Raw genomic sequence first — 25,898 nt, 5'->3', positions numbered from 1 at the left:
GGAATAAATATCTTCCAAAATCTTGTCCTGCTTTTGGACGGCTTTGCCTCGTATGTAAAGGAAAAGATCACTTCGCCAAAATGTGTCCTATAAAATGTGTCCTCCGTGTACACGCAGTCACTCCGAGTGATCAAGGCGCCATCGGTGGAGACGGGTCTGACGTTCAATCAGCCGATGTTCAGGAATTGTTTATGGGAACGGTGACTAGTACACTGCGTTTCGAACCCGCGTGTCTTCTTGCGTGTTGCTCTTTTATCCAGGTCAGAGCGCCGCTACATACCCTTCACACCCGGCTTTAATCTCCTGCACATGAGATGATATATTTACAAGAAAATATAATCATACACACTTAGGATCCAAATAAAGCTCTAGCACGTTAATATGGTGGCTTGTTTGGATCCACGATACTGATCCCTGTTTTTCAACAAGCAACCAAAAAATTATCTATGTCAAGCGCGTGTTGTTAACAACTCTTCTGATATATACTAATAAAATATACCTTTTCCAATACGAGCTAAGCACAGTTTTTCAATATAGCATGATTTTCGAATTCATGGACAGGTTTTCATAGAAAATGACTAGCTTTTATAATACACTAGTAGCCAACAGAAAAGACTCGTTTGATTTTATTGGTGAGCGCAGAAAACGGCAGGAAACGATGCTATAATCACAATAAGCAACGACAAATGTGTCCCCAGTTGCTCCTGGTGAGACGACGTATGGTTTGTCGAGTAATTTCACGTGAATCCTGATCAACACTGCCTTATTTTTTATTAATTAAGATAATGGAAGTAAGCTATACCTTAAATTATAATTTTGTTTCTTTCAATTTAACTTTCAGGCATAACGACCAAATTCGAAAAATTTATACCAAAGACGAGCAACTGAAAGAGTGGGTTACAAGGTAAAGTTGCATTAAATAAAAGATTAAATAAAATTCTAATAGCTCTTTGCTCATTTACATTACGACGTGCATGCGAGACAATTTCGGGCCGAAACAACAAAAAATCCTCAAAGTTGCCACATATAAACTTTTCTTGTATTACATGATATGATGCAAACGAGGAAACTTAACCGTTAAAGGGATGTTGTAAGCAACAGGGATCACAAGCATTTAGAGGGTCGCTGAAAGCGCGTGCGCTTGTCTATAACTTTATAACTTTTACCATGGAAAACATTAAGAAGAAAATAATTATTATAGCAAGACGTTGCAATTATTAAGAAAGAATGGAACTAATTTTATGTCTATTCACGTTTTTGTGTTTTCAATTGATTATTTTTACAGCTGCGCTCAACTTAAAGAAAAGTACGAGGCTCTCCTAGCAGATAAAGAGAAAGAGCTGAATCTAGTGACAACCACGTAAATATGTAATTACTGTACTCCCATAGGATTTCCTATGCGTTTCAGATTCACTGCTTGGGCAGAAGTAATTTGAATTAAGGAGCCCTCCAATTTGCGTGAAAACCGGTGGCAATTTTCCACTTAAAAGAACAGGACAACTTTTTGAGAAACAAAATGGAACGGGATGGGTGTGTGCCATCTACAACATTTGAAAAGCCATCTGTGGAGAGGCCACGGAAAGGCTACGTAGTTATTTACGGAGAATTATAATAGTGCGAAAAAACAAATGCCACAGAGAATTTTCTATTATATATTCTGGTAAATAGGAGAGAGAAAAGACAAATACATCTGATAATATTCCTCTTTTTTTTCTTCAGATAAACTTTCTAGTGTAATCGACAATTACATTTAATTTAAGAGTCACTGTCTGAGAAAACCGAGCAAAATCTGAAAAAGCTGAAGGATGGGGGCCGATTGTTTCAGTACTAAGAGTTATTGTCTGGGACAACCAGGCAGGTGGTCAAAGATGAGGGTCAGCCAAAATATTCCATACTAACATCATAGATAGGTTAGGTTGACTTATGGATAAATATACTAAAGTTTGATTTTTAAGTGTTTTGGTAGAGGAGATATGAGATCCACTCTCCATCACCCCCCAGGTCCTAGTTTTTCTAGTAAAATTTGACCCAAATTTGACAGCCAGCAAAAACTGTAAAATTTAGCAAACGAAGTTCGTGTTTTGTATCTGATATAAATGGACATACATGTAGAACTTCTTGCAAAAAGCTAGAGACATAAGAAATAAGCACAAGTCAGTCTACACCATTTAGTTTCCGAATACCTATATTTTGTATCTGCGAATAAGCAACAAATCAGCCATTTTCAACTTCCCGCAGAACGTATAACTAAAACTTCAGCAATAATCGGATGCCAAAACCAAACACTCTTACCTTCCCTCTATCACAAACAGTAATGATCTTTTTGGGCCATTCAAACAGCAAGATACTACATCACCTCCATTTCTCCTACCACTCGATGTCATGTACAGCACGACACGACGCAAGCAATGTGCTGTTTAAGCCCCTCCCGGATTTCGCATTGGGTTTGTCCAGTGTTAAATATATGCAGTTGACTAAAGTGGTCCCAAAAAAATTCAGAACGCCTCTTTTACCAATTTTCACAGAACGAGAATTTAAAAAGAAACACGAACTAAACAGAAAGACGCCATCTTGAGTTGGATTGCTCGCAAGGGACTGGGACTTACTTATTTTTACTTTGGGTAGGAAGGGACCTATCGCCGTTGCATTGTTGCTAGAAACGTCTATTATTCGCGATAAACAACTCAAGGTCTGAACAAGTAATGATATGAACGAATCACGCTTAAAATAGGGCCAGCAAACCCGCGTAACATCGTGAACAAACAACTTCATCTGATTTCTTTTTCGAGCTCGCGGCTTTTGATGTACATTTACACTGTCAAGAAATCAGAGATGCTCTCGCCTCGATAAACTCTTACACTTCTTTCGAGCTATCCAACTGCCGAGTTCTTCATAACTCAGTAAAGCACGCTAAAGCACGAACAACTGAAATTGTTGATTTAATAACAAAGATAGCAATGCCTACATAAGAACGTTTCCGTTTAGTAACTTCGAAGGAAGTACCTTATTTGACACTTGCACTACATAACACTAGTAAAACAAATCTCTGTTTAATGTATAAGAAAACTGATTACAGTTATTACTCTCCTTGAGTGACTCTCCTTGGTTAATCCCTCTACTCGACACGCTCCCCTCTGAATCACTGAGGAAAGCTGAAATATGATCGCTACCTTTACCGCAAAATGCAATCAGATTGGATGTACGAAATAAGTAGAAAAAGTGTCATGGTATTGTTCTACCCATAAATTAAACTGCGTAAAACTAAAGATAACTAACGGAAAATGTGCGCTTGATATTTAGAAAAGAGACTGTTCCGTGCAGATCCTCTTTGGGTTGGAATTTCCTTTTTCCTGCCTTTTCCAAAGTATGTTTTCTTTTGCTTCCGGTCATTCGTTCACTTATTTGAACTTTGCTAGTTCCGTTGGTCTGCCATTGAACAAATGTCGGGAAACGAAATATTTACCTAAGAGCCCTCACCGAATACGTCATTTGCTTTTAGTAAAAGTGTTGGACTTCTCATTCCGGCTTGTCATGTACACCATGTTATGTTCCTTAAAACAACTCCAGGTTTGTACCAGATCTTCGAGTGGCTTCACGTAAGAGTCTTTTCTACCAGTAGGCCCAAATTTCTTTAAGTTGCACAACCTTAAATTTTAATTTTAGCATGCCACGCTTTGCAAGGCCACAGATGTCATGGCCATTGTATTCAATTGGATGCCGCAAGTCGACCTCTTGGTACACTGCTATCTGCAGTTCCCGCAGCTGTCTTTTTGTTTCTCACCCTTGACGGTCTTCCTTACTGACGGCTTCGGCTTCTTCAACAAGTAGTTCTCCAGGTGCTTTTTGCTGACGTTGCGTTGCTGCAAAATGACGAGCTATTTGCTTGGTTGTTCGCCATTCTTCTGGAGCGAAACAAAGCTTACCACTCTCGTCCCTAGCAACTCTCGTTTCTTTTGCCACCTTTGCCGGATCTTCTTTGTTTCCTTCAGTAGCCAATTAAACATACCTATTGGTAACATTCTCGAGTAACTGAATCACATTTGAGAGCCTACCGACCACAAAGTTTTTAGTTTCTCAAATGATTGATTTAATGATCTTTTTCTTAAAGTTATTTTACAGTTCCACAGCTCCTTAGACTATTCTGAATAGTTGAGATCAATAGACAAATTTCGTTATATTAAAATTCAGCCTAAGACAACAGACTTCAGTTCGAGGCCTCGTGCTGAGGTCTATTGTTTCAGGCTGAATTTTAATATATCGAAAATGGGCTATTGTACTGAATTTCTGAGATCAAACAAACAATCCGGTGAAACATTAGATGCCGTGATTTATAACCTCACGTCCACTGCAGGTGAAAAGGAAAGAGAAACTGACCTCTACATGCACTTGGGAATGGACTCACTCTCGCATGTCGCCCAGTATCCATGTGGCTTTGGAGATCCCCTGGGTTCGAAATGTGGCCACACAACCTTCCTCTTCACACATATAAAGTTCTTCCAAATTGGTAATATGTTTCGCCTTTACCATCAGCAGCCCTGGCTTTGACAGTGGGGTGAGAGGCTTAAGAGGCATGATGATATGAAGACCTGTTGGACCCTGCAGAGATCGGCCTACTTCATCATATGGAAACATCTGACGTTCACCAACAGCGTAGGCTTTCCAAGCCCCAATTCCGGAGGCGAGAAACTCAAAGTTGAACAGTGGGCTAATCCCTTCCCATTCCACCGGCTTAGCTGCCTTTGCGACATCTACTTCTGCAACTGCTATTCTGGATCCGCGGACACCACCATAAGATTCAAATGCCTCCTTCATGTCAACGGCTGTGACAACATCGTGCTTTTCGTTTACCCATCTCTTTCATTGGGGCGATCTTCCTATCACAAACGATTTTTCCCGATTGTGGATCTGAAAAGTCATACCTTCGCACACTTATGCCTGCCCTTTTTCCAATGGACTTCAGGGACAAAATCAGCGAGGCATTATGGTAGCATCCAGCATTGTCAGACTTCGGATAGGCCATCTACACATTGGGGTGCTCTTGCTTGATGGTAACAAGAACGTGCTCTACGATGGATGCAACGGAAAACCAATCATGTATACAGCTATCAAATATGTGCACAATGGTTTCCAACATTGAATTCGTTCTCACCAATTTTGAAAACAACACAAGCAACATGCCAACTTTTTCCTCGCTTACCGCAAAAATCGCTCATTTGCTCTCGGTATCTCTGGGGCAGATATTTCATCGCCCAGTCCATAATTACCAGAACGCTTTGATCGTTGAGTGCACCGAGAGTTTCCCCCTTGGCTTGCTCTTGGTTGACGGTTCGGAGCATCTACACTTTCCAATTAGCGATTGCCTCCACTGCATGAGTCACGTAAAATGCAACCTGACTTTGCTGTTCATCTGTTAGAGTCAGCTTAGTAGAATTGATCATGCTCATAACATTAGATAAAACCTCATCTAGCTGGCTGCATGAGGGGCAAGACATATCATGAGTGTGATCACAATGTGAGGGTCGCTGAGACTGAAACCAGTGCAGGGGTCAGCATATCTTTCCTCGGGTCCAACATGGCTCTTGAAATCGGTTTTGAGATAACGCTTAGCCTCTTTTAAGATCGTCTTGGCTTCCTTTCTCCAAATCGAAGTGGCACCACCTTCTTCAAGTACGATAGTCACACGTTCGAGCAACTCGAACGCCTGTGCCCCTTCGTGAAGAAATTATCTAAACCCTGAAGCGATTTCTTTCTGCTTGGATGCGGCGCACACATCGATGATTCTATATAATTTTCTTTCACTGGCTGGTTTAAACTTTGTTTCTTGGCAATAAGAAATGTATTGCTTGATTTTTCGTGAAGGCACCATCGTTCTAATCACATTCGAAATGGTGATTTTCTCCCCAGAATCTAGGTTTAGTTCTTTAGTGCCATAGGCAACGTCCTGTATAAAATTTGCACTAGCAAATGGTTGTCCTGGTCCTTCTGCTGCAGCATGGCGACAGGCTTGATCGATCTGCCATTTGCAAAGACCTGGAATCAACTCTCTGAGCTTCTTCTTTGAAAAATGTTTCGTATGTATTGATAGAATTTGCAATCGAGTTTGTCGACTTTCCGCTTCGTGATATACCCCCAGCAAAATCGACAGATGACCTGTATATAGTCATTTCTTCTTTGACAGCACATGCTCTGCTTGCGTTTCCTTTTTGGCAAGAGTTGTTTCTGAAGAACGCCTAAGTGCTTCCACTACTTTCTCTTCTTGATCTGGTACAATGGTTATTTAACACCTCAGTGAGAACTTTACCCACTTTCCGCAGGTAATAGGCCTTTTGTGTGCTTGATATACTTTCCCAATACGAATTTAGAGTCGAAGCTATCGGACTAACTCTCCCATCTGATATGTGCCAAAGCTTCATTCAAGACTGCACGTTTCTCTTCCCGATGCTGTTCTTTATCTACCCAAAAGCTACTCTCGTCATCTTCTTCTTTAAGGTCAGTAACAGTACTGTTTAGTGTGCATTCAAACTCGGAAGAAACGAAATATGATAAGTTAATGATGTCTTCAAAGTCTAACTCAGTAGAGTTGAATCCACTGCATTCGTTTACTGGAAACTCTTTCTTCGTCAAATCACTGCCTTCCTTTCCAGTGTTTTCCACTTCATCCTAGATAGGTGTGACTTAATTAATGACAATATTCAATTGAACGTATCGTTTGATCGAGTTGTTTGTTTCCCTTTGTTTACCAGTTCAATATAAGTACCTGAAATTTTTCTGGATAAAATCATACATATTAATTTTCAATTTTAATTCAATCCCTTAATTAAAAACTGACAAATGCGCTCGTGCTAATAAATAGACTGTTGTGAAAGTGAAGAATTCCGACCCCATTTCTCACCGTGGTGAAGGGCTAACGAGGCTTGGATACGAACTGGGGAACATTTCAATCCTCTCCAATTGAAATCTAATTGGAGAAAATGCAACCATTTTCGGGAACCTTTGCAACTACATAGCATTTGATATCGGCTAAGCGTTGGGTCAAAATGTAGAAATTTTATTTCTGTTTTTTTTCTCTCTGGCCGGGAAAAGCAAGACAGGGGGAGCAAGAAGAAAACATTTTTAGGAACTTATTTCCCCTTTTCTACCCGTGGGAAATAATACGATGTATTAAATTTTAGTCACGGGGCTTGACATCTTACAATGTGTAAATAAACGATGTTTTGGCAGACTGTCGTACCGGTAGCCACCCTACGCAAATCTTTGTTTGGTAAATAAATACAGAGGGTTAGGATCACTTTCTACCCCACCCGCCTCGTCCCGCCCTTAGAGGCCGACGAACATTGTGGCGAAATCAGATTAATTGCAGCCTCCGCTTTGACACCTTAATAAATATGATAGGAGGCGGGTAGCAGGAGCTGCCGGACCGTCAAGACCGCTCATGAGAATGAAAAAAGCCATCACGTTTACGTAGAACCTGCAACGCCCAACTCTTTAACTCTATTGACATCTTCACAAAATTGTTTCCGGGTCGAATAAATAAAGGAGTGCTGTCAGAGTTTATATATCGTCCAAAGGAAGTGTAATCCTACTTTAATTCAAAACACTCACCTTAAGCTCGTCCTCACATTTTGAGGTTACATCCTCCACTTTTAATCTGCTTAAATGGCCTTGTAAAAAGCTTTTTTCAAAAAGCTTCCTTATGAAAAGAGCGTGGAACAATCATCCATCGCTCCTTTATCACCAGTCAACTAGTTCCCAGTCTATCCCGAGTCAACAAATTCAACATGGCGTCGTTTTGTTCATTTTCGTGTTTTCTTAATTTTCTTTCCGTTAAATTCGAAAGAGAAGGGATTTGAATTTCTAATTTGATCAACTGTATATATTTAAATTCGTACAAACCCAATGCAAAATCCAGGAGCGGCTTAAACAGCACATTGCTTGCGTCGTGTCGTGCTGTACATGACATTGAGTGGTAGGAGAAATGGAGGTGATGTAGTGTCTTGCTGTTTGAATGGCCCAAAAAGATCATTACTGTTTGTGATAGCGGGAAGGTAAGAGTGTTTGGTTTTGGCATCCGATTATTGCTGAAGTTTTAGTTGTACGTTCTGCGGGAAGTTGAAAATGGCTGATTTGTTGCTTATTCGCAGATACGAAATATAGGTATTCGGAAACTAAATGGTGTAGACTGACTTGTGCTTATTTCTCATATCTCTAGCTTTTTACAAGAAGTTCTACATGTATGTCCATTTATATCAGATACAAAACACGAACTTCGTTTGCTAAATTTTACAGTTTTTGCTGGCTGTCAAATTTGGGTCAAATTTTACTAGAAAAACTAGGACCTGGGGGGTGATGGAGAGTGGATCTCATATCTCCCCTACCAAAGCACTTGAAGAGCAAACTTTAGTATATTTATCCATACGTCAACCTTACTTATCTATGATGTTAGTATGGAATATTTTGGCTGACCCTCATCTTTGACCACCTGCCTGGTTGTCTCAGACAATAACTCTTAACACTGAAACAATCGGTTTCCCTATGCAAATGAAAGGTGTTAATGTGGAAGCTACTAAATGTCAGTCAGTGAAAACAAATGAATTTACTCAAATTTCGTGGGAAATTAAATAACTGCGATTAGCAGAATTCTACTAGTATACTAATGCAAATGCTGCAATATGATTGGCTGAGCCACTCGTACACTAACAGCCATTAGAATGTAGAGGCTGCTAGTCGTCGACGAAATGGTGACGCTTTTACGTTTTCCCGAAGTTTTGGGGGAATGTTTAGGTGCAAATGGATAATTGTATTCCTGAGAAGACTAAAAGAAGGACATCAACCCTTTTTTTGACTTTAAAAACTTGAAATCATTGACAACATGGGTGCGCGCGTAAACAACTACAAATTTCCATTGACAAAATTCAGTCCGTGCAATTTTGTTTAAGCGTAAAGATTAACAATACGTAGAGCAATCATTGGAATCCGTTTTTTGCGTTTATTTCAGTTAGAATTCTAGTAAAACAATTATATTATTCGCTCTCGATTTCTATGAGGTGATAGTTGATTAGGCCTCCTGCTTCATCTCATAGAAGTCCATACTAATTTCGAGCTCATAGTCTAATTGTTAACTACAGCGCGGGCCTTAAAAAATTAAAGACCACTCGGCTTTAAAACCATCTATACTGAAATCGCTCTTACTTTTAGCAACAATTAAACTAGAAATGACCACTGACAATTGGTCTCGTTTTTAACACCCAATTTACTTTTTTCACATATGTACTTCTTGTAGTTATAACGAATTGGTTCAGGAAATTCGTGCCAAGGACGAACAAGAGAAAAGGTACATAGCATGCTAAGATGATATCATATTACCTCCAAGATAATTAAATGCATTACAGTGGCTACTCGATGAGTTGCAACAGATTCATCTAGGTACTGAGCTTTTATTTCCGGAAACTGGCGATCTGGGGTCATTTCGCAATACCAAAACGTGTAAAGAAACGTTATATCTAGGGATCTGATGTTATGGTATGCGATAAAGTTACTACAACAGATTTATACACTGACAAGGGAATTTCAAAGTTCTTATCTTGATTTTCTCTTGACACTGACTAGAGGGCAAAACAGGATCTAAGGCTTTTTCAAATTTACATTGGCTTGTCTTCTACTGGAGGGACCAAAACGCCATTTGGTTGGTATTCTGAATATCGGCCAAACAAACGGATTACATCCACACTTAAATAAACAAACAAAAAGAAAAAACAGTAAAATATAAAGACAAAATCAGAAAGGTGAATTGATCAACATGACACGAGCGGGGGACCAAAAAAAATCTGAGTCCCCGACAGGAATCGAACCCATGACCTCCCGAACACCGGTCGGGCGCTCTATCCAGTGAACTACGGGCTAGGTTTGATTCCTGTCGGGGACCCAGATTTTTTCTTTGTTCCACGCTAGTGCCATGTTGATCAATTCACCTTTCACATTTCATTACCGCGCTTAGAATTCACCACCTTTATTCATTCATCATAAAGACAAAATTATACACTTACCGTGATAAAAGAAGAGTAGGAAATAATTGTAGCAATCACACCATTTAATCGAGCGAAATACGGCTAAAAGATCGACAAATAACAGAAAAAGCTGCAACTCCAGGTCATATCCGCTGGACTTCTCTTAAAGTTCAACCATCGAACTTAAATTCGATGCAAAAATAATCCTCAACACTGATTCATGTCCCCACAAACGACCAAATGATTTTTTATGTCAAACACGTGTGCTAGACAAACGTCTTCAATCGGGAGCCATAATCGGACGCGATTATGGCTCCTGTTTCAATGTAGCTTGATCGGTTCATTGACGAGTTTAGTAATGGAAAATAACTGGCTTGCTAGATGATATTACCCTAGCAGCTCCTAGAGAAGGTTCCTTTGATTTTCTTGATGACCGCAGAGAAAGGCAAGAGATGATAAGCTACTTTCAACACGCAAGGCAAATGTGCCCTCCATTACTCTGGCTGAGAGGATATAATATAGAGGATATTGCATGGCCGCGCAGAGAGAAAAAAATTATCTTCGAGTGAGCGCAGCGAACGAGTGAAATATTTTGATGTGTGGATAAAAATGATATCCTCATATGAGGGGAATCGTTTTTATCAATTTGCTACCACTCTCTATACCAGTAACTGTTACACAATTGTTGGCTTCACGCTAGAAGCCGAGTTAGTTTCAAGTAAGCGCTTGACTCAAGTGCACTTGAAAATCTCAAGTCGCACTTCAGAAAACTTGGCTTCACACCTGATGACAAAGGATATTACTTAAAGCACAAGCTATCATTTTTTTCGCAGTAAAATCAGTCATGCACATCACAAATGGTATTGTTCGGCAGTAAAATAGTCAGGCCTTTGCAACGGAAGAGAGTTTTTTTGTACTTTGCTATCTAATTTCTCTCCGGGTTTTAAACTTACAAGAAATACATATAGGTACTTTGTTGTTAACAATGCAAGTACATAGCAGTGACGCGGTTTTCGCCAAAGTTTTCGGGTTTAAAGAAATGACCTGGTTGAAACTTGAAACAGCAGCTGGTTTGCAATTTGCAGAACTGCAGTTGGTGTCGGATGATTTTAGGCTGTCTTTGAAAATGAAATTCGAGCTAGTTGTTCGTCTGTGCGTTGATCAGAATTGTAGCACTGCTGCACATCGCTTTCAGTTAGCTTCTATTTCCTATTGGTCAAGCGCGTTCTCAAGTGTGGTGTAGATCATAATTGGCGGCGCACTTGAACTTCTTTGAACTACTAACGTTTCCATGGTCACTTACTAAAGTTTAAGTAAGTACATTTTACCCCTTCACACGCGAAGTAGTTTCCTAGTGCACTTAGGTTACACTTACAAGTTCTAGTGTGAGGCCAAGTAATAAATATAGATTTAGCCAAGCCTAAAACCGGAGCTCCTGGGCCGGGTTGTTCAAAGCCCGATTAAGCTAACCCAGGATGACGAGAATTTTGATCTGAGTTTTGTAACTTTGCATGGAGGTTTTTTGTTTATAGCGGAGGTCCTGCTCGCCGAGGACGCGCGAGGGGAGTAGCATACCTTAGAAAATTTGGTCACCTATCGATCTCAAAACTTTTAGTTGTCAACGTGACTGTCCGTATGTACGTCCATACGCCACTTGCACTGCGCGTGCGCGAGCTGAGCCTTAAACTTTGAAAAATAAGAGATTAACACCATTAACATAGGTACATCATTGACATGTTATGGTTAATTGACAGCTGTCCAAACTAGGTATCCGTTAACCAGTATCACTTGACCACATCGCGGACCCAGGCTTAGAGCTCATCGAGGTCGCATGAATTTTTGAAGTTGACCCCTGGCCAGGTACTGGTTTTCGATTTGGTCGCAGGCTCAAGCAATGTTATTACTCCGGGGGAGAGGGAGAGGGGTACGTGCAAAGGCAAAATTTCGGCGCAAATTAACCCTTGTCGCGTTGTTGACCTCTTCCGAGATATTCCTTGCACAATCGTCTTTTGGAAAGGCCCCGATATATTGCGTACGTGATTTCTACAATCTTAGAAAAATCGGGTTCCCTTTAAGTTATTAGGTATATATAGTTTGGTAAGATTTAACGGGAAATAATAGTGAAACCACACGATAAGGATATTGCCGACAGCCAAAAACAGACAACCTTATCGCGACAACGACTTGATATTCAGGATTTTACATTTTGTTTAGGGTCACGCGTTTTGCATGTGACATTGAACAATACGCAAATATTTGCATTTGAATTTCATCTGAGCTCATTACCATGTGCATTTGGCATATGATCGATCCACAAGCCGGTCGCTCTATTGTTCGCTGCTACACCGTGCTGACGAGACCCAACCAGGTCGAAACAGCTGTTCACGGTTGCAATTCTCGGCTTTCAGTTTGGACTCTATCATGTCGTTGTCCCGTTAAGCTTTCTACGTAGTAATCAGCCTTGCTTCATTGTTATGTTTCCATTTTTGGCTGATCAGATCTTTTACAGATCCTACGTATACAAACAGCATTCTCGTTTGCGGTCCCTTATATCATTGTATTAAGTGTTACAACATATATCTGTTTTGAAGGTGGTTCGTAGAGGGGGTCCGTAGAGTAGTCCGTGGACCCGGTCCGCAGTGGGGGTCCGCGGACCGGGGATCAGTGTTTTCGAGTTACCCGTGACCCAGAGACGATTCATTTCCGTTATTTCGAAATAACGAATCACACGTTTCAGTACTGGTAAATAAATCGATGCAAAGTAAAACAGGAGTAGCAAAGAACATCCCCATTTCAGCTTTGTGGTAAAAGCTCTGTTTGCATTGAACTATTATTTGTTTATGACAATATGCAAATGAGTTCGACAAGGAAGTACCGTCAGAATGGATTGGAAATAATTATAGGTAAATAACACGTTACTTAACGAGAAGCGAGACATCGTTATGAAACATTTTGCAACTCCAATTTAGTTATTTTGTTAGTATTTAAGCTGCTGAAAGCTAGTTGGCATGGCCAATTGGAAGGAAAGACGCAAACGTCATAAGTTAATTGTGATACAAAACTGCTGGTCGCACTCACACCGAAGTGAGATGTCTTCGTTGAAGACCGCATCACCGCCTTGAGGGTTGAATAACGTAGCCCGTTTGGCAATCAAGCTTCATTTTTTTGGTATTTCCAACACCATAATAATTTTTCGGCATCACAGTCAAGCATTTTAATACTTCACTTGTTTTACTATCCAGTCGCGTGTTTGTTCCAACAGTGAAAACATTTTTTTTTTTCCGTAACGAACTCTTATATTACTTATTTCTTTTCCATGCAATGGAAACCAGCAGAACTTTTTTTTTTTTTGTTTTTTTGCGCTGTTGTTTTACTATTAGTAAAGCACCAACTTAGCCAACGATTAATTGCGTGACAGTGTACGTCACTTGTGACATCTTACACTGTATTTTGTATCAAATTTCACCCCGATTCCGATCACATTACGATCGCGATGACTTCTTTTGAATGCTCCTTTTAGAAGGCATTCCAAGAAAGAGTGTGGTTTATCTGGTCGGTACAACCACCAGACAGCACCATTTATACCATTAAAGACCGGCTCAAAAGACGTTTCTGATCATTTGAACGGCTGTCGTAAAACCACATTCGTTGAAGCGGAATGGAAAATTTGCCTATATAACTAGAGTTGGTTTGTTTGATGAGGCAGGAGATTCCCTTACTATTTGCCCCATTTACGATTCCCGTGTCAAATGGCGCATGATAACGCGTTGTCCATGATAGTTGAAACTCACGTTCCACTTTGACCGCAAAACTATCATCCACTATCACTGACTATGAATAATGCCATCAATTGTCATTCACTTTGAACTTGTTGAAATAGTTTTATCCCATTTGACCTCGCGAATGATCGTGAAAGTTTTTCGGCCAGATTTTTCCCCTTAAATCCGGATAGGGTTACGTTTTCGCAACATGACTAAGCAGAGGTGAAATTGTGGAAAACCTTGAAATTGGTTAAAAAAAATAAAAAGTTTATGTCCGGAGGTACTCCCGTATAAAAAGGACGGGGTGCTAATCGTACTTTTAGGGGTCTAAAAGCGGTTGTGATACTTGTCAGGGTGTTCAGCCTTAAAAGGTCCAGCGCTTTTGCGAGCTTATAGATTACTAAAACATTACAGGGATAATAAATCCTTCAGAACAAGTCTAGAAACCGACCTATCCCAAGAACTAGAAAGCTCTGAATTCCCCGAGCGGGTCTAGAAATATTTCACAGGCTGCTTCATCCCTATGCAAATAAAAGTTCGTGTTTGAAAAGGTTTGTCTGACTCCCTGAGCGCAGCGCCATATTACACAGCAAGAGTATCGATTAACGCTCGATCGAGCTTTCGATTAATCGGAAGTCAGATATGGAGTTAGATTTGTCAAAAATCGACCTCTCACGAATCTGGATAAAGTTGTACCGAGCACTCAGGAGAATCTGAGGGACTTGATACTAGTCTCAAACAAAATGGCGCCGGAATGAAAACAGTTTATGGAAAAGCACAGTAGCCCTTCGTTTAACGAGATAATTCTATGTTTAAGTCTTAGGAATTGTTTTTGCACATTGAAACTACTTACCGAGTAGAAATGAAGCTAGTGGCTCAGAGGTTTTTTTGGATCAATTTGTCCGTGAATGTAAGCTTGCAGCCGATCGATGAGGTATGTGGCGACTTCCACGTGTTTGAGTATCTACCTTCCCCGTCGTAAGGCTGTTGTATTGAAGGCACTTTAAAGCAGGATAACTGATTAACATTAACAGCTATTGTAAAAGTTAAATGTTAATATGGATTGGAATCTGGTGCTTACTCAACCGACCTATCCATTGTACTAAGACACTCGTAATTCTTTGTTTTCCTGCACTGACGAACACGTTTTTGTCCGTCAAAATCTCGTGAACATTTTAAACTTTACAGACATTTATTTGCTTATATTTATTAACCGATAAAGGCTTCATAAAAGAGAAGGGTAAAGAAACTTTTGAAACAATGGCGCATCGGCGATTTTCAAAACTTATTTTATCCTAAAATCCATTCCGCCCAAACTTCCTTCAAGGCATTATTTTTAAAATGCGTGTGTTACTAAACCACCTAGTCATTTGAAATGTCAATAGTATCATTGCAATCTAATTACGTGATATTAATTACACGAGCATTTTGAGCTGGAAAAGTTTAAAGTGCACCTAACCCCAAAAATGTTTTTTCGCTAAAACGAATCCACTTGTTACTTGAAGCATTTGGGCGAAAAAATGTTTGAATTTGGTTGAATCCTCGATTTGCTATGCCCTTTCAAAGTCGCGCCTGAAGTGTTACACGACCGCGTTTCAGGGAGTCTGGGGCGGCGGTTGCTGATGACGTCTACCCAGGAACCAAACACAATGGCGCCTCAGTCAGCTCTCTGTATTTGCTCGAGAAAATGGAAAACAAAACTAATCGTTCCAATATATTTTGGGACTAAAACATCCAAGTTTTGTTTCAGAATCATTTGGTTTCCGTCACTGGAGTCAGAGTTAGGTTTCGATTCGGAAGACACCGAAATAAACTACTTCGATCGAGCACGTTCGACAACTGTGAACTCACTGCTTAGAGCTTTGCGAACAATTTGCAATATTTCAAGTGACGACGGGGAAGACTTCTTCGCGGACGAGCTGCTTGTATATTAGGAGCAGGCAAACGAAAAGCAGGAAAGTAAACTCAAGGACTGCTTTGGATGGTAATTTTGTCACCTAAACACAAGACTCCCACGCGTGCTTATAACCTGTTTACATTTGTCCGTAGCGAGAATGTATTTTGTCAAGGTATGGTGGTTCTATTAAATCCAGTTTGTGTTTTACTTTCTGGAATGCTTCATGTTTATAAGAGCGACGTAAGTGTTGCAGTTTTCGAGACTTGATGATCTCCAAAACACAGGCTTCGATCGATTGAAAATCGACCTGTCTTTTTGAGGCTACGGGAAGCAAGGCGGAAGGAAACATTTCATACCATTAACGATTTCACATTGCCACACGTTTTAAGTCGTAACTCCAAATAACCAGTGTAAATTTTTTTAGTTTTCAGTGAAATTCGTCGGATAAGCGAAAAGGATGTGCTCCCTAAGCGGTCCGCAAATAATGTTACGCGGTCCTATTTTCGACAGTCGACACTAATGTATAGAATGTTTGTCGCACTACTGATTTCCAAACCTTCGAAAAACTCTGTGAGTGTAACAATTTTGTTATCATGTAATTCTAAAGGATTAATCTTTGACTTTAATCTAAATCGAAAAAGAAATAAGTGCTGGTTGGCGGCGTACAGTTGCGACCTATTTACACATCAGTATATTTGGTCGTAACGCTTCTTGATTCATCACACAACTTTGCCGGCTATGTTATAAATACTGCGGGACTGGAAGATATAGGTTGTCGGTAGTATTTCGACAAATTAAATTGCTGGTTGGCTTTAAGCAGAAAATTTTGAAAATAGCGCTAGAAAGTCTGCGGATCAAATTCCAGTGAGAGTTCTTCAATGGTTCTCACAGACTCAGTTCGCTTGTTTATTGTTGCAACAATCGATAGCACTTCTGGAAGGCATTTCTGCGCACTTTTCGAATTTCTGTTGCACCGTCCTGAAGGAAATGAGAGGATTTGAGATATTCGATCTTCCTGGGTAGACGTCACAACAGCCGCTGGACCCATTCTCCTCAAACTCGGTCGTGAAACAAAATGGCAGTGTTTTGGGGCTATTTTCGAGATTTCGTCGGGGCATAGAAAATCGAGGATTTAACCGAATCCAAAAATGTTTTCGCAGAAGTATTTCAAATAACATGTAGATTCGTTTTAGCGAAAAAAAAATTGGGGGGGGTTAAGTGCACTTTAATGCTTTTACAAATATTTTGGTCAAAAAATGCTTCAAAATATGGTAACTTTTTGGCCTAAAACCGATCATGAAGCCGTTGACCGCGATATCTCTTAGACGTTAACTGAAAGAATTTTGTGATAATATTCTACCCACTGCATTACCACCTTATTATGTAACCCTACAAAGAATGTGAACAAAATCTGAGAGGGTCGATGTAGACTCATATTTTAATACTGCACGGTTTCAGATGGATGCCCTCTTAAGACGGGCAGAAGACGTATTTTACGTCTTGCCGAACTATCCTTCGAAATTCGTCTTGAACGACGCACTACGAGAGATAGTTCGTCTAGACGCATAATACGTCTTGTGCCCATCTTTATAGCATAAACAGACGAACTTCAAATTGTCGCCCAAGTTTGTCCAGACAGATAATGCTTCTTTAGTGCAAAAACGGTGCTCAGAACTAATCGGAAGTTCCAGTGAACCGATTCTCTAGGAAATAATCAAGGTAATTATCGATTACCTCAAGGTATTATACTCAGTTTGCTGAAGTTTGCTCAAGAATGCTTCAAGGTTGTCTCAAAGTCACACAATCGTGGGATCACGCTCACAATCGAAGTCAGCTACATTAACCTGGTCATCGATCCCCGCTCTGATGCAATGTGTTTGCATGTTGTAATCAAATTAAAACGAAGAAGAAACTCATGTTTTGTTATGGTAGAGAACTACGCCACACACAGAGAACTTGCTGGTAAACAGCTACGAACCACGCAAAGAACTTGCTGGTAAACAGTTACGCAACACGCAAAGAAATTGCTGGTATTAAACAGCTACGCAACACGAAAAACAGTTATGCTATTTCCTTGAGGGCGACCTTTGAACTTTCAGGAGTTGATGAGGGAAGGGTGGGTTATTTGAGTTTAGCATGAATTTATGTTTATTTTTGGACCCTGAACCTTCGAGATATATCTTTCTCAGCCCTTAATGATCTTCTTTTCTTGTTAGTATGTACTTTTTTTGTCTAAAAGCAGCTTGGATGATTTTTTTTTTCAACACAATTACCCCATACCACTCCCCTCCGTAGAACATTTTACATAGACAGCATCCAGCCATCCAGCCTGCCTGAGGACCACCTCGTTTCTAAGTTACATAGGTCGGACATTTGCATGTCCTCCCAGGAAGAGAAATAAGCTAAATACCTCACATCATAATGTTATCTATGCCATTTTCACCTGTCTTCATACGCTTCTAAGGCATGAGGAACAAATTAGTAATAGTAATTGGACCGGTTGAAATTGCGAGCACGTTTTCTCCCTGAATTGTACAACACGAGGTCCAATTACTAATTAATCGTATTTATGACAATTTTAAAAATTAAAAAAGTCTTTGGGGAACCTCATTTTGAGCGAAAAAGTAAATAGTGCTTTCCGTAAATTTTAAGAAGGAATCCATCAAAGCGCACGTAATCGACGTTCGAATCACGAGGGTATTCAATTACAGGTATCCAATTCCAAAAAGTTGTAATTGGATACCTGCAATTGTACACCCACGTGATCGCACGCCAGTGACGGGACAAATAGGCGCGCGCAGAACCAATCACGATCGAAAATTTTGTTAAAGATACGATTAAGAGAAATAATGCGTGCTAAATACGAACAACTGAAAGAGTATGTTGCAAGATAAGGGTGCCATAAATATAAGAGACACGATACGTCAAAATGTTAATAGCCATTTTCAGATAGATTTTCAGATCTCTAATTTGAATTATGACAAACTTCACCGTGGATGCGATTTAATGTCTGTTTATAGCTGTGCTGAACTTAAAGAAAAGTACGATGCGTTCCTGGCAAATAGGGAAAAAGAACTAACTCTTGTTACAACCAGGTAAATATGTTATTATCTTACTGCTACATAAATTACCATGCGCTATAGGCGCAATGTGTGAATGAAGGAGCGCTTCCCATTTCCGTGGAAAAAACGATGAGATTCTTCCAAAAAAAGGAACTGTACAACTTATTAACTGGCAAACAAAATAAGACAAGACGGGTTTGTGCCATATAACAGCATGTGGACAGCCTCCGTGGAGAGCACTCTTCGATTGTATTTCACGCAGAAGCGGTCGCGTATACACGTTATTCCAAAATGGCCGCCATTTAAGTATTCTTTTGTTTACTTGGAAATTAGCCCTTGTTGCCTCGCTCTTAAACTCGAAATTCAAAAGAATATTTTCCCTTAAACGAGGCAGCAAGGGCTCATTTTCAAGTAAACAAAATAATACTAAAATGGCGACCATTTTGGAATAAGGTGTATTTAAGGTTAAGTCTGCATGCGAGCCAAGTGGCCCATCAGGCCGGAGCTTATCCCGGTTTCTGTAGCATGAAGGGAGCATGTTAATAGTGTCGTTTTCTTATATACGTTTTGTAGTAATAACAAATTGGGTCAGGAACTTCGTGCCAAGGAGGAGCAAGTGAAAGAGTATATAGCAGGGTGAGGTCATATAACAATACCTCTTTTTAAATTTAATACATGATAGATTTTAATACGAATTTTTCAATACGGATAGGTCTCGGTTCCATATTTTCCCGTAAAGACCTCACTCTCGCTAAATAAGTAGTTAGCAATCCCAGAAAGCTTGAACAATGTCAGGAGCCGAACTGCATGTAACCTAAATCTTTTCCATTTATTGTTTTCAATTCAAGGTGCAACCAACTTAAATTTAGTCTGGCAAATAAAGATGAAGAACTGAAAGGAATGAAAACAAGGTAAAACGTTAAACTTTTTAATTGGCAAGCAAAATAAGGCAAATGGGTCTGGACTGTATGACAGCATGTGGACAGCCTCCTGTGGAGAGAACTCTTCCATTGTATTTCACGCAGAAGCGGCCGCGTTCTTAAAGGAGCATGTTAATAGTGTCGTTTTCTTATATCCGTTTTGTAGTAATAACGAATTGGGTCAGGAACTTCGTGCCAAGGAGGAGCAAGTGAAAGAGTATATAGCAGGGTGAGGTGATAGAATAATACTTCTTTTTAAATTAAATGCATGATAGATTTTCTATCTGGAAACCAGCAAAACCCGAGGTTATTTCGCAAAGCCAGGTGATTTAAGCCCCAAAATGTGTAAAAGAAACGATATATCCAACTAGAAGCCCAGTGTCGTATGTTGCGAGAATTCATGAATGCCCATAAGGTTGCAGTTGAAGTTTGTATAACCGAGTTTTCCTCAACAATTACGAGCCACACAATTAGCACATCTCCAAAGAAATCGTACAGCAGTCTCGCAAAACTTGTTTTTTTTTAATTAGTTTCGAAAGCAAGGAAAACTAGATCACCTGGCTTGAAAGTATGACTAAAGCGATGTTTCCATTGCAATGTTTTGAACCTCGGACAAACATCATATATAGATGTCTGAAAAGCGTCTCATGGCTTAAACTCTGGAATCCTCAAATCATTCGGGGAGTTAAATACGTACGTCCGGGGAGTTAAATGAGGGAAACTGAACGCATTGTAACTGGCATGGTATGCGAAGACTTGCATTTATTATATGGCTTGTGTTTGTAGCCGATATAACAATCGCTCTGATTGGCTAATTCTAAGGCATTATTCCCCCGTAATGGCCACGGGCCTGCAAAAATAAAGCAAAAATCCCTATAATAACAACTTATTAACCTCGAATGTTCAGTCTTTACTGGAAAATCTTAAACCTCGGCCTTGCCGTGTTGACTTCGCTATCGCTAGGTCAATACGGATAGGTCTCGGTTCGAGATTTTCCCACAAAGACCTCGCTCTTAGTTAATCGGTAGTTGGTAATCCCAGAAAGCTTGAACAATATCAGGAACCGAACATACGTGCATGTAACCCAAATTTTTGGCATTTATTGTTTTCAATTCAAGGTGCAACCAACTTAAATTTATTCTGGCAAATAAAGATGAAGAATTGAAGGGAATGAAAACAAGGTAAAACGTTGCTCCAACTGTAGTATATAGCTTTTGATTACAAGAAGACTAACGAGAAGTAAAACCAGGGTAAAAGCTAAACTACTGATATCCCGATTGCATCTCAGTTTCTTGTGCGTAATCCCTCTAATACTGAACTCGAAACTTAATTCTTATGATATCATGCAATAACTTGTAAATGTTGTTCAGGCTGTTCTCCAAAACAATTCTCTTTCCCTGTGCTTCCTCTTCTTCCTCTTGCGGCTACTGCCCACAAAGCAGACACAGTATTCCTCAGACGTTTTAGTCAACCACAAACTGCCATGCCACCAGACTGCAAGACCATCATAAATCTCGCCGAAGTATCTCAAAATCAGACTGTAAATGTGTAGTAATTGTAAAGTCACCATGGCTTTCGGGAACATTGCTTTGCTGCACATATAGCAAAACTTATTATTTGAATGGGGAAATTCCACTGACACCCAATAGGAATTTAGGTTACTCTTTCGACTGTTGTCACCAAGTGCGCAGATGCTATCTCTGTCTCCCCCACTGGTTATTGTGTGGTGAATGGATGGTTTCGTGCAATTTAAATTAAAGTGTATAATGTTATGACAGATATTTCATATTTGCCTGATGGAATCTACATGAGATCAAGATATGAAAATCGAAAAACAGTAGATATTACTTTTCTCCATCGCCTTCTAGCCGTCTGAAAAAGTGAAACTTCAAGTCCGGTTGGGTCAGAAGCCCCGGGGGTTAGGGCCTGGGACTAGTCAGGCTGTGACGTTAAAACAGGAACGAGGGTCTACATATCTTTCCTGAATATTTACTTTTAAAGGCTGGCTTATCTCAGCGAAAAACAAGTGAAGAAAGACCAGAGGAAGGTTGAGGACACTACTGCTTCCAATAGGCCGTCGGACGTGGAGAAAGACTTCGCTGCATTTTTGGACGAAGATAGAATGGATGCATTTGATACAATGCAAGAAGTATATGGATCCGAAGAGGAAATAGACGTCAGTATTTCTTACCCACGACTAGCATGCATCATATTTGAGGTGAGGAATCCTCGAAGGATTTCAGTGCCATTGTGCTTAGCAATGTAGTACCTTGACTTGCTCGTGGGCTTGGTGGAGTGGGTACAGATTCTGAAATTCGAGAAACAAGGCGAAAAAGAGAACCACCAAAACTTTCATTGCTTCAAATTATAGCATCAAGACAAATTTTGGTATTGTTTGAAGTTTTTTAATCAGAGTAATGTTTAAGTGTCAGTCCATTCACTATTATTATGCAAAAAGTCAAAATAAAAAATGTTTCTGAGATATACTCGTATGTTTTACATGTATATTTTATTTGCGTGATACACCATAGTTGAAGACATTGGTGTTAACTTCTTTTATATCAGATCTCGTTCACGTAAAATTTAAATTTTATCAACTTTCATTTTCTTGTTTATCGTTTCATGGAAATAACAAAATACATTGCATTAAACTTTCAATCTATTGCTAGTGTAATTTTCACGTTGATCAGATGGAGGGAAGGCTTTTAAAAGCTGGTTGAAAATGGTGTGCTACAGAAAAAAGAACTCGAGAAACTTCATTGATTTTCACACGTCAAACGCTCGCTGCTTAACTTCACTACTTTTGCACAACTTTTTTCTCTTAACAGGCATCCTACGAACAGACGAAGGAGACAAAAGAAGCAGCGCTTGATCTGTTTAAGGGTATAATTGCAACTATGATTAACAGAGCTCCGATAATGGGACAAAAGTTTTCCTCAAGTGTAAAGGTATAAAATAATCCATATCAGATTATTTTACAATCTTCTTTTAGACCACATGAGTGATTTTGGGTAGCAGCAAAATAGCTTTCTTTTAATTATAACATCCTACTTAAACGCTGTTGGTAAGTTAACATTTACATCTTGGACCTTTGCTTTAACTGTAGTTCATTGAGTGCAGATCCACTAAACTTGATTATTACTTATGGATCTTCTTTTGATCAAACTGGTATTTTTTTCATAACATAAGTGAATACTCACATGTTCATTCCAATTCTCAGTGAAGCTCAGCTAAAAAGAACCTCTTGCTTTGGCTTGTTTAATTTAAGTAATTACGTAGGTTTAAAAAAAAAACAAACAAAATAGCGCAAATTTATTGAAATAACAGACGAAATAAAACACAGACCCACGAACAGTTAAGTTAAATACACTAATTCATTTCTTCTTCTTTTTCCTCCTTTTTTCCCTTTTCCCTGTCCTTCTTCTTCTTTTCTTTTCTTTTTTTTTTGTTTCTCCCTTTCTTTCTTTTTTTTCTTTTCTTTTTTATTTGTCTCCTTTCCCTCAATTTCTTTTCTTTACACCACTGACTGAGAAGAAGAAAAGATTGCTTTGCGATACCCTATTTAGCGAAACGGAGAGCAACCCGGAATCGGAATACCCCACCGATGTCCTTGATGCTCTCGTGCTTTCAATGAAAGAAAATGCACACAAATGCAACCTCGAGTCCTTGGAACAAGTATGTAACCAACTTAATAGACATAGAGAGTTTATGCAGCAGAAAGCTGTATACAAGTATCTTCTATCTTGACAAACCTTTTTGTGTTTGCTGGTTAAGTTTTCTTATTATTCCAATAGAGAAGAACTTTTGTCCAGGGCGGAAGAATATTAGCCTCTGGATGAAGTGTGAATTCAGGGCGGCCTTTTTTCCGGAATCTAGAGTTCAGATGCGTGTGGCCGCAGTTTGATACCTTAATGTACCTATATATATGACTTGATTTATGAAAACTGTGTCAATACTTCGCACCATATCACCCATATCCAGTTTGATTTCACGACTGCTAAAGACCTTTAAATCACTTGTGAGTGATGAAAATTTAAAGTAAATAAATAAAATAAAAGGAGCAAGAAAAGGAAGACAAGAGAATGGGGAACAAAATACTGACATTCCCTTTAATTTTTGTATCGTCCACTTAGTTACATTCGTCTATTTCGTCAACACTCTTTTCATAAATCCACTTATGTTTGTAAAGTTATTTATTGTACATATAGCGAGAATTTTACGCAATAAACCTTGCAAATAGAATTCTATATGTGCTATATTTCCACATGTGAAAAAAGCGATAGGTTCAATCAGCTTCGCGTATAGCGTTTTTCCCATGTGAAAATATAACCAATCACCGTTCAGAGTGGAATCACTTAGCCAATTAGAGTTAAGCACTCAAATGGCTTCCGAGAAGCGCGGTCTTGAAATCAGCGCCCGCTTGAAGTTTATGTTTCGAGAACATGGCTTCGGCTTCCCGTTTTAGTTCACTTTCGGAAAAACAGCAGCGGAATATATCCAGCATCTTGAGCACTAGAACTTCAGTTTGAGAATCAATGGCCATTTAAGAAACCGAGGAAGTAAATTTAACATCAGAAAGCCAACAACATTCAAGGAGGAACATTCAAATTTAAACAGTGTGAGTCAGAGTCCGAATTTGTCTTTGCACAGCGCGAAGCGCCGCCATTACATTATTAAATCTGAGAGTGATTAGGGACATGCGAAAAGATTTCACTCTATGTATTTACGAATTCTCCAGTATTATATTTAAGCTTGTGTAGGCTCTTTGTCCGCCTGTTGCTGGACTGGAAAGCAGATATGTTTTTTATTACGCACGGTCATTTAGATCAGTTTTGAATTTGTTGTTGTTCTGCATGTAAACTTGTGGTATCGGGAAAACTAAAACTGATTTGACGGATATGTTTAATTCTCGTTATATATACAATAAACAAATTACAACATAGAAAGTGCTTTGTACGGATTTTTATTCACTCGTTGAAAAACTTTGGAACTCGTGAATAAAAATCCGTACGTCGCACTGTCTATGAAGTAATCTATATATATTATATAACCTTGCAAACATCAATTGCGTATGACTGGGTGCCTGGGAAAGGGATCACGATAGACCGCAACCAGCACTTGTTAACTAATTGTTTCGTATTCGAACATGCCTATTCCTGTCTCTTTCCTGCTTCCTTGTTGCACATGGCATCATTATTAAACGACAGACGTGTGCATTATACGTAGAAAATACGATGGGTTTGAACGTAAATAGAGAATGTACGTACATCCAAATGTAATTAGACATTAAAAAATGTCTAGTGGCCTCAGTAAAAGCTTGCTCCCTTATATTTTCTTTTTTAGACACTACGATATCCGGTCGTAACTTCCCACTGTCTTTTGTCCCCTACCTCTCAGGTTAATCGAATAACCAAAGAAGACCATCTTACTATTGAATTTTTCAGGATGTAAGGGAAAAAATAAAGGAAAAGTGGCATTTATGGCTAAGCAAGGACAAATCATGTCATTTCCCATTCACCAACTCCCTTCTTAGGAAACTCAGTGACTACATCAAGGCGTGCATCCGACTGACGTGGCGAATGGTTACCCAGGTTCCACCCATGCAACTCGAGTACCAGTCCTCCACGTTAAAAGATATTCACAAAAGTCTCGGATATCACAGCAGTCCAGACATGTGTTCAAGGCGCCCTACAAACGGACAAGCCTCAGACAAGGACCTGGAGATTGCCTGTTACCTATGGCCTGCCTTGCTAGATGGAGGAGGAAAACTTATTCGTGCTGGGGAAGTTCTTTGTAAGGTGAACGTGGAGAACACAGTGATCTAGAGACTGTCTACAAAATATATTTAGACGTGTGTATCATTCATCGCTCGGGTACATAAAGCTGTATGGCAATGTGTTTGATATAAAGCTTTTTTTGTTGTTTAATTTGTTTTAGCGAAACGGCGTACAATACGGCAATATATTAGGAAATAATCGCCACACAAATCTCCAACAAGATTAATAGGATAGTAATTTTAGTTAATTCTTAATCATGCCTATTGCTGCAGGAATCATAGGAACACTGTAGTACCTCGAGACTGAAGAGCGCCGAGGACATTTTGACAGTATGAACGAAGCGATTGTCTAAAAAGGGCACAAAACGAGCTAATATGACAGAATTCATCTAGGGCGATCATGGCCATGAAGTTACTTAGAAATAACTATTAATTAAGCAATCAAACGAAATATGACCATAACCAGCAATTGCAAACC

The 25,898-nt window shown here is 39.5% G+C and overlaps 2 protein-coding genes across 8 annotated transcripts in view; one reads left to right on the top strand and one right to left on the bottom strand.

Moving 5' to 3' along the window:
- The window catches only part of LOC145503238 (uncharacterized), a 145,109-nt gene that overhangs the window by 85,097 nt on the left and 34,114 nt on the right, over positions 1–25,898 (bottom strand). The gene's annotated exons all lie outside the window — the stretch shown is intronic.
- LOC145503221 (uncharacterized) overlaps positions 1–25,898 on the top strand; it is a 49,048-nt gene that overhangs the window by 22,002 nt on the left and 1,148 nt on the right. For 3 of the 7 annotated variants that reach the window (XM_081482698.1, XM_081482700.1, XM_081482697.1), the window contains 12 exons: positions 842–904; positions 1,286–1,360; positions 9,281–9,331; positions 18,683–18,757; positions 19,298–19,360; positions 19,573–19,635; positions 19,811–19,873; positions 20,763–20,825; positions 21,646–21,862; positions 22,473–22,592; positions 23,179–23,319; positions 25,089–25,898. The exon at positions 25,089–25,898 is cut by the window's right edge and continues 1,148 nt beyond it. In XM_081482698.1, the coding sequence (XP_081338824.1) occupies positions 842–904; positions 1,286–1,360; positions 9,281–9,331; positions 18,683–18,757; positions 19,298–19,360; positions 19,573–19,635; positions 19,811–19,873; positions 20,763–20,825; positions 21,646–21,862; positions 22,473–22,592; positions 23,179–23,319; positions 25,089–25,469 (1,375 nt within the window). In that variant the 3' untranslated portion in view covers positions 25,470–25,898. The remainder of the gene's footprint in view (positions 1–841; positions 905–1,285; positions 1,361–9,280; positions 9,332–18,682; positions 18,758–19,297; positions 19,361–19,572; positions 19,636–19,810; positions 19,874–20,762; positions 20,826–21,645; positions 21,863–22,472; positions 22,593–23,178; positions 23,320–25,088) is intronic. The other 4 variants (XM_081482701.1, XM_081482702.1, XM_081482703.1 and 1 more) reach the window with 4 other exon arrangements.

Source organism: Orbicella franksi, chromosome 11, assembly GCF_964199315.1.
Source record: "Orbicella franksi chromosome 11, jaOrbFran1.1, whole genome shotgun sequence".
NCBI classification, from domain to species: domain Eukaryota; kingdom Metazoa; phylum Cnidaria; class Anthozoa; order Scleractinia; family Merulinidae; genus Orbicella; species Orbicella franksi.
This window is presented reverse-complemented; position numbering and strand designations above follow the sequence as displayed.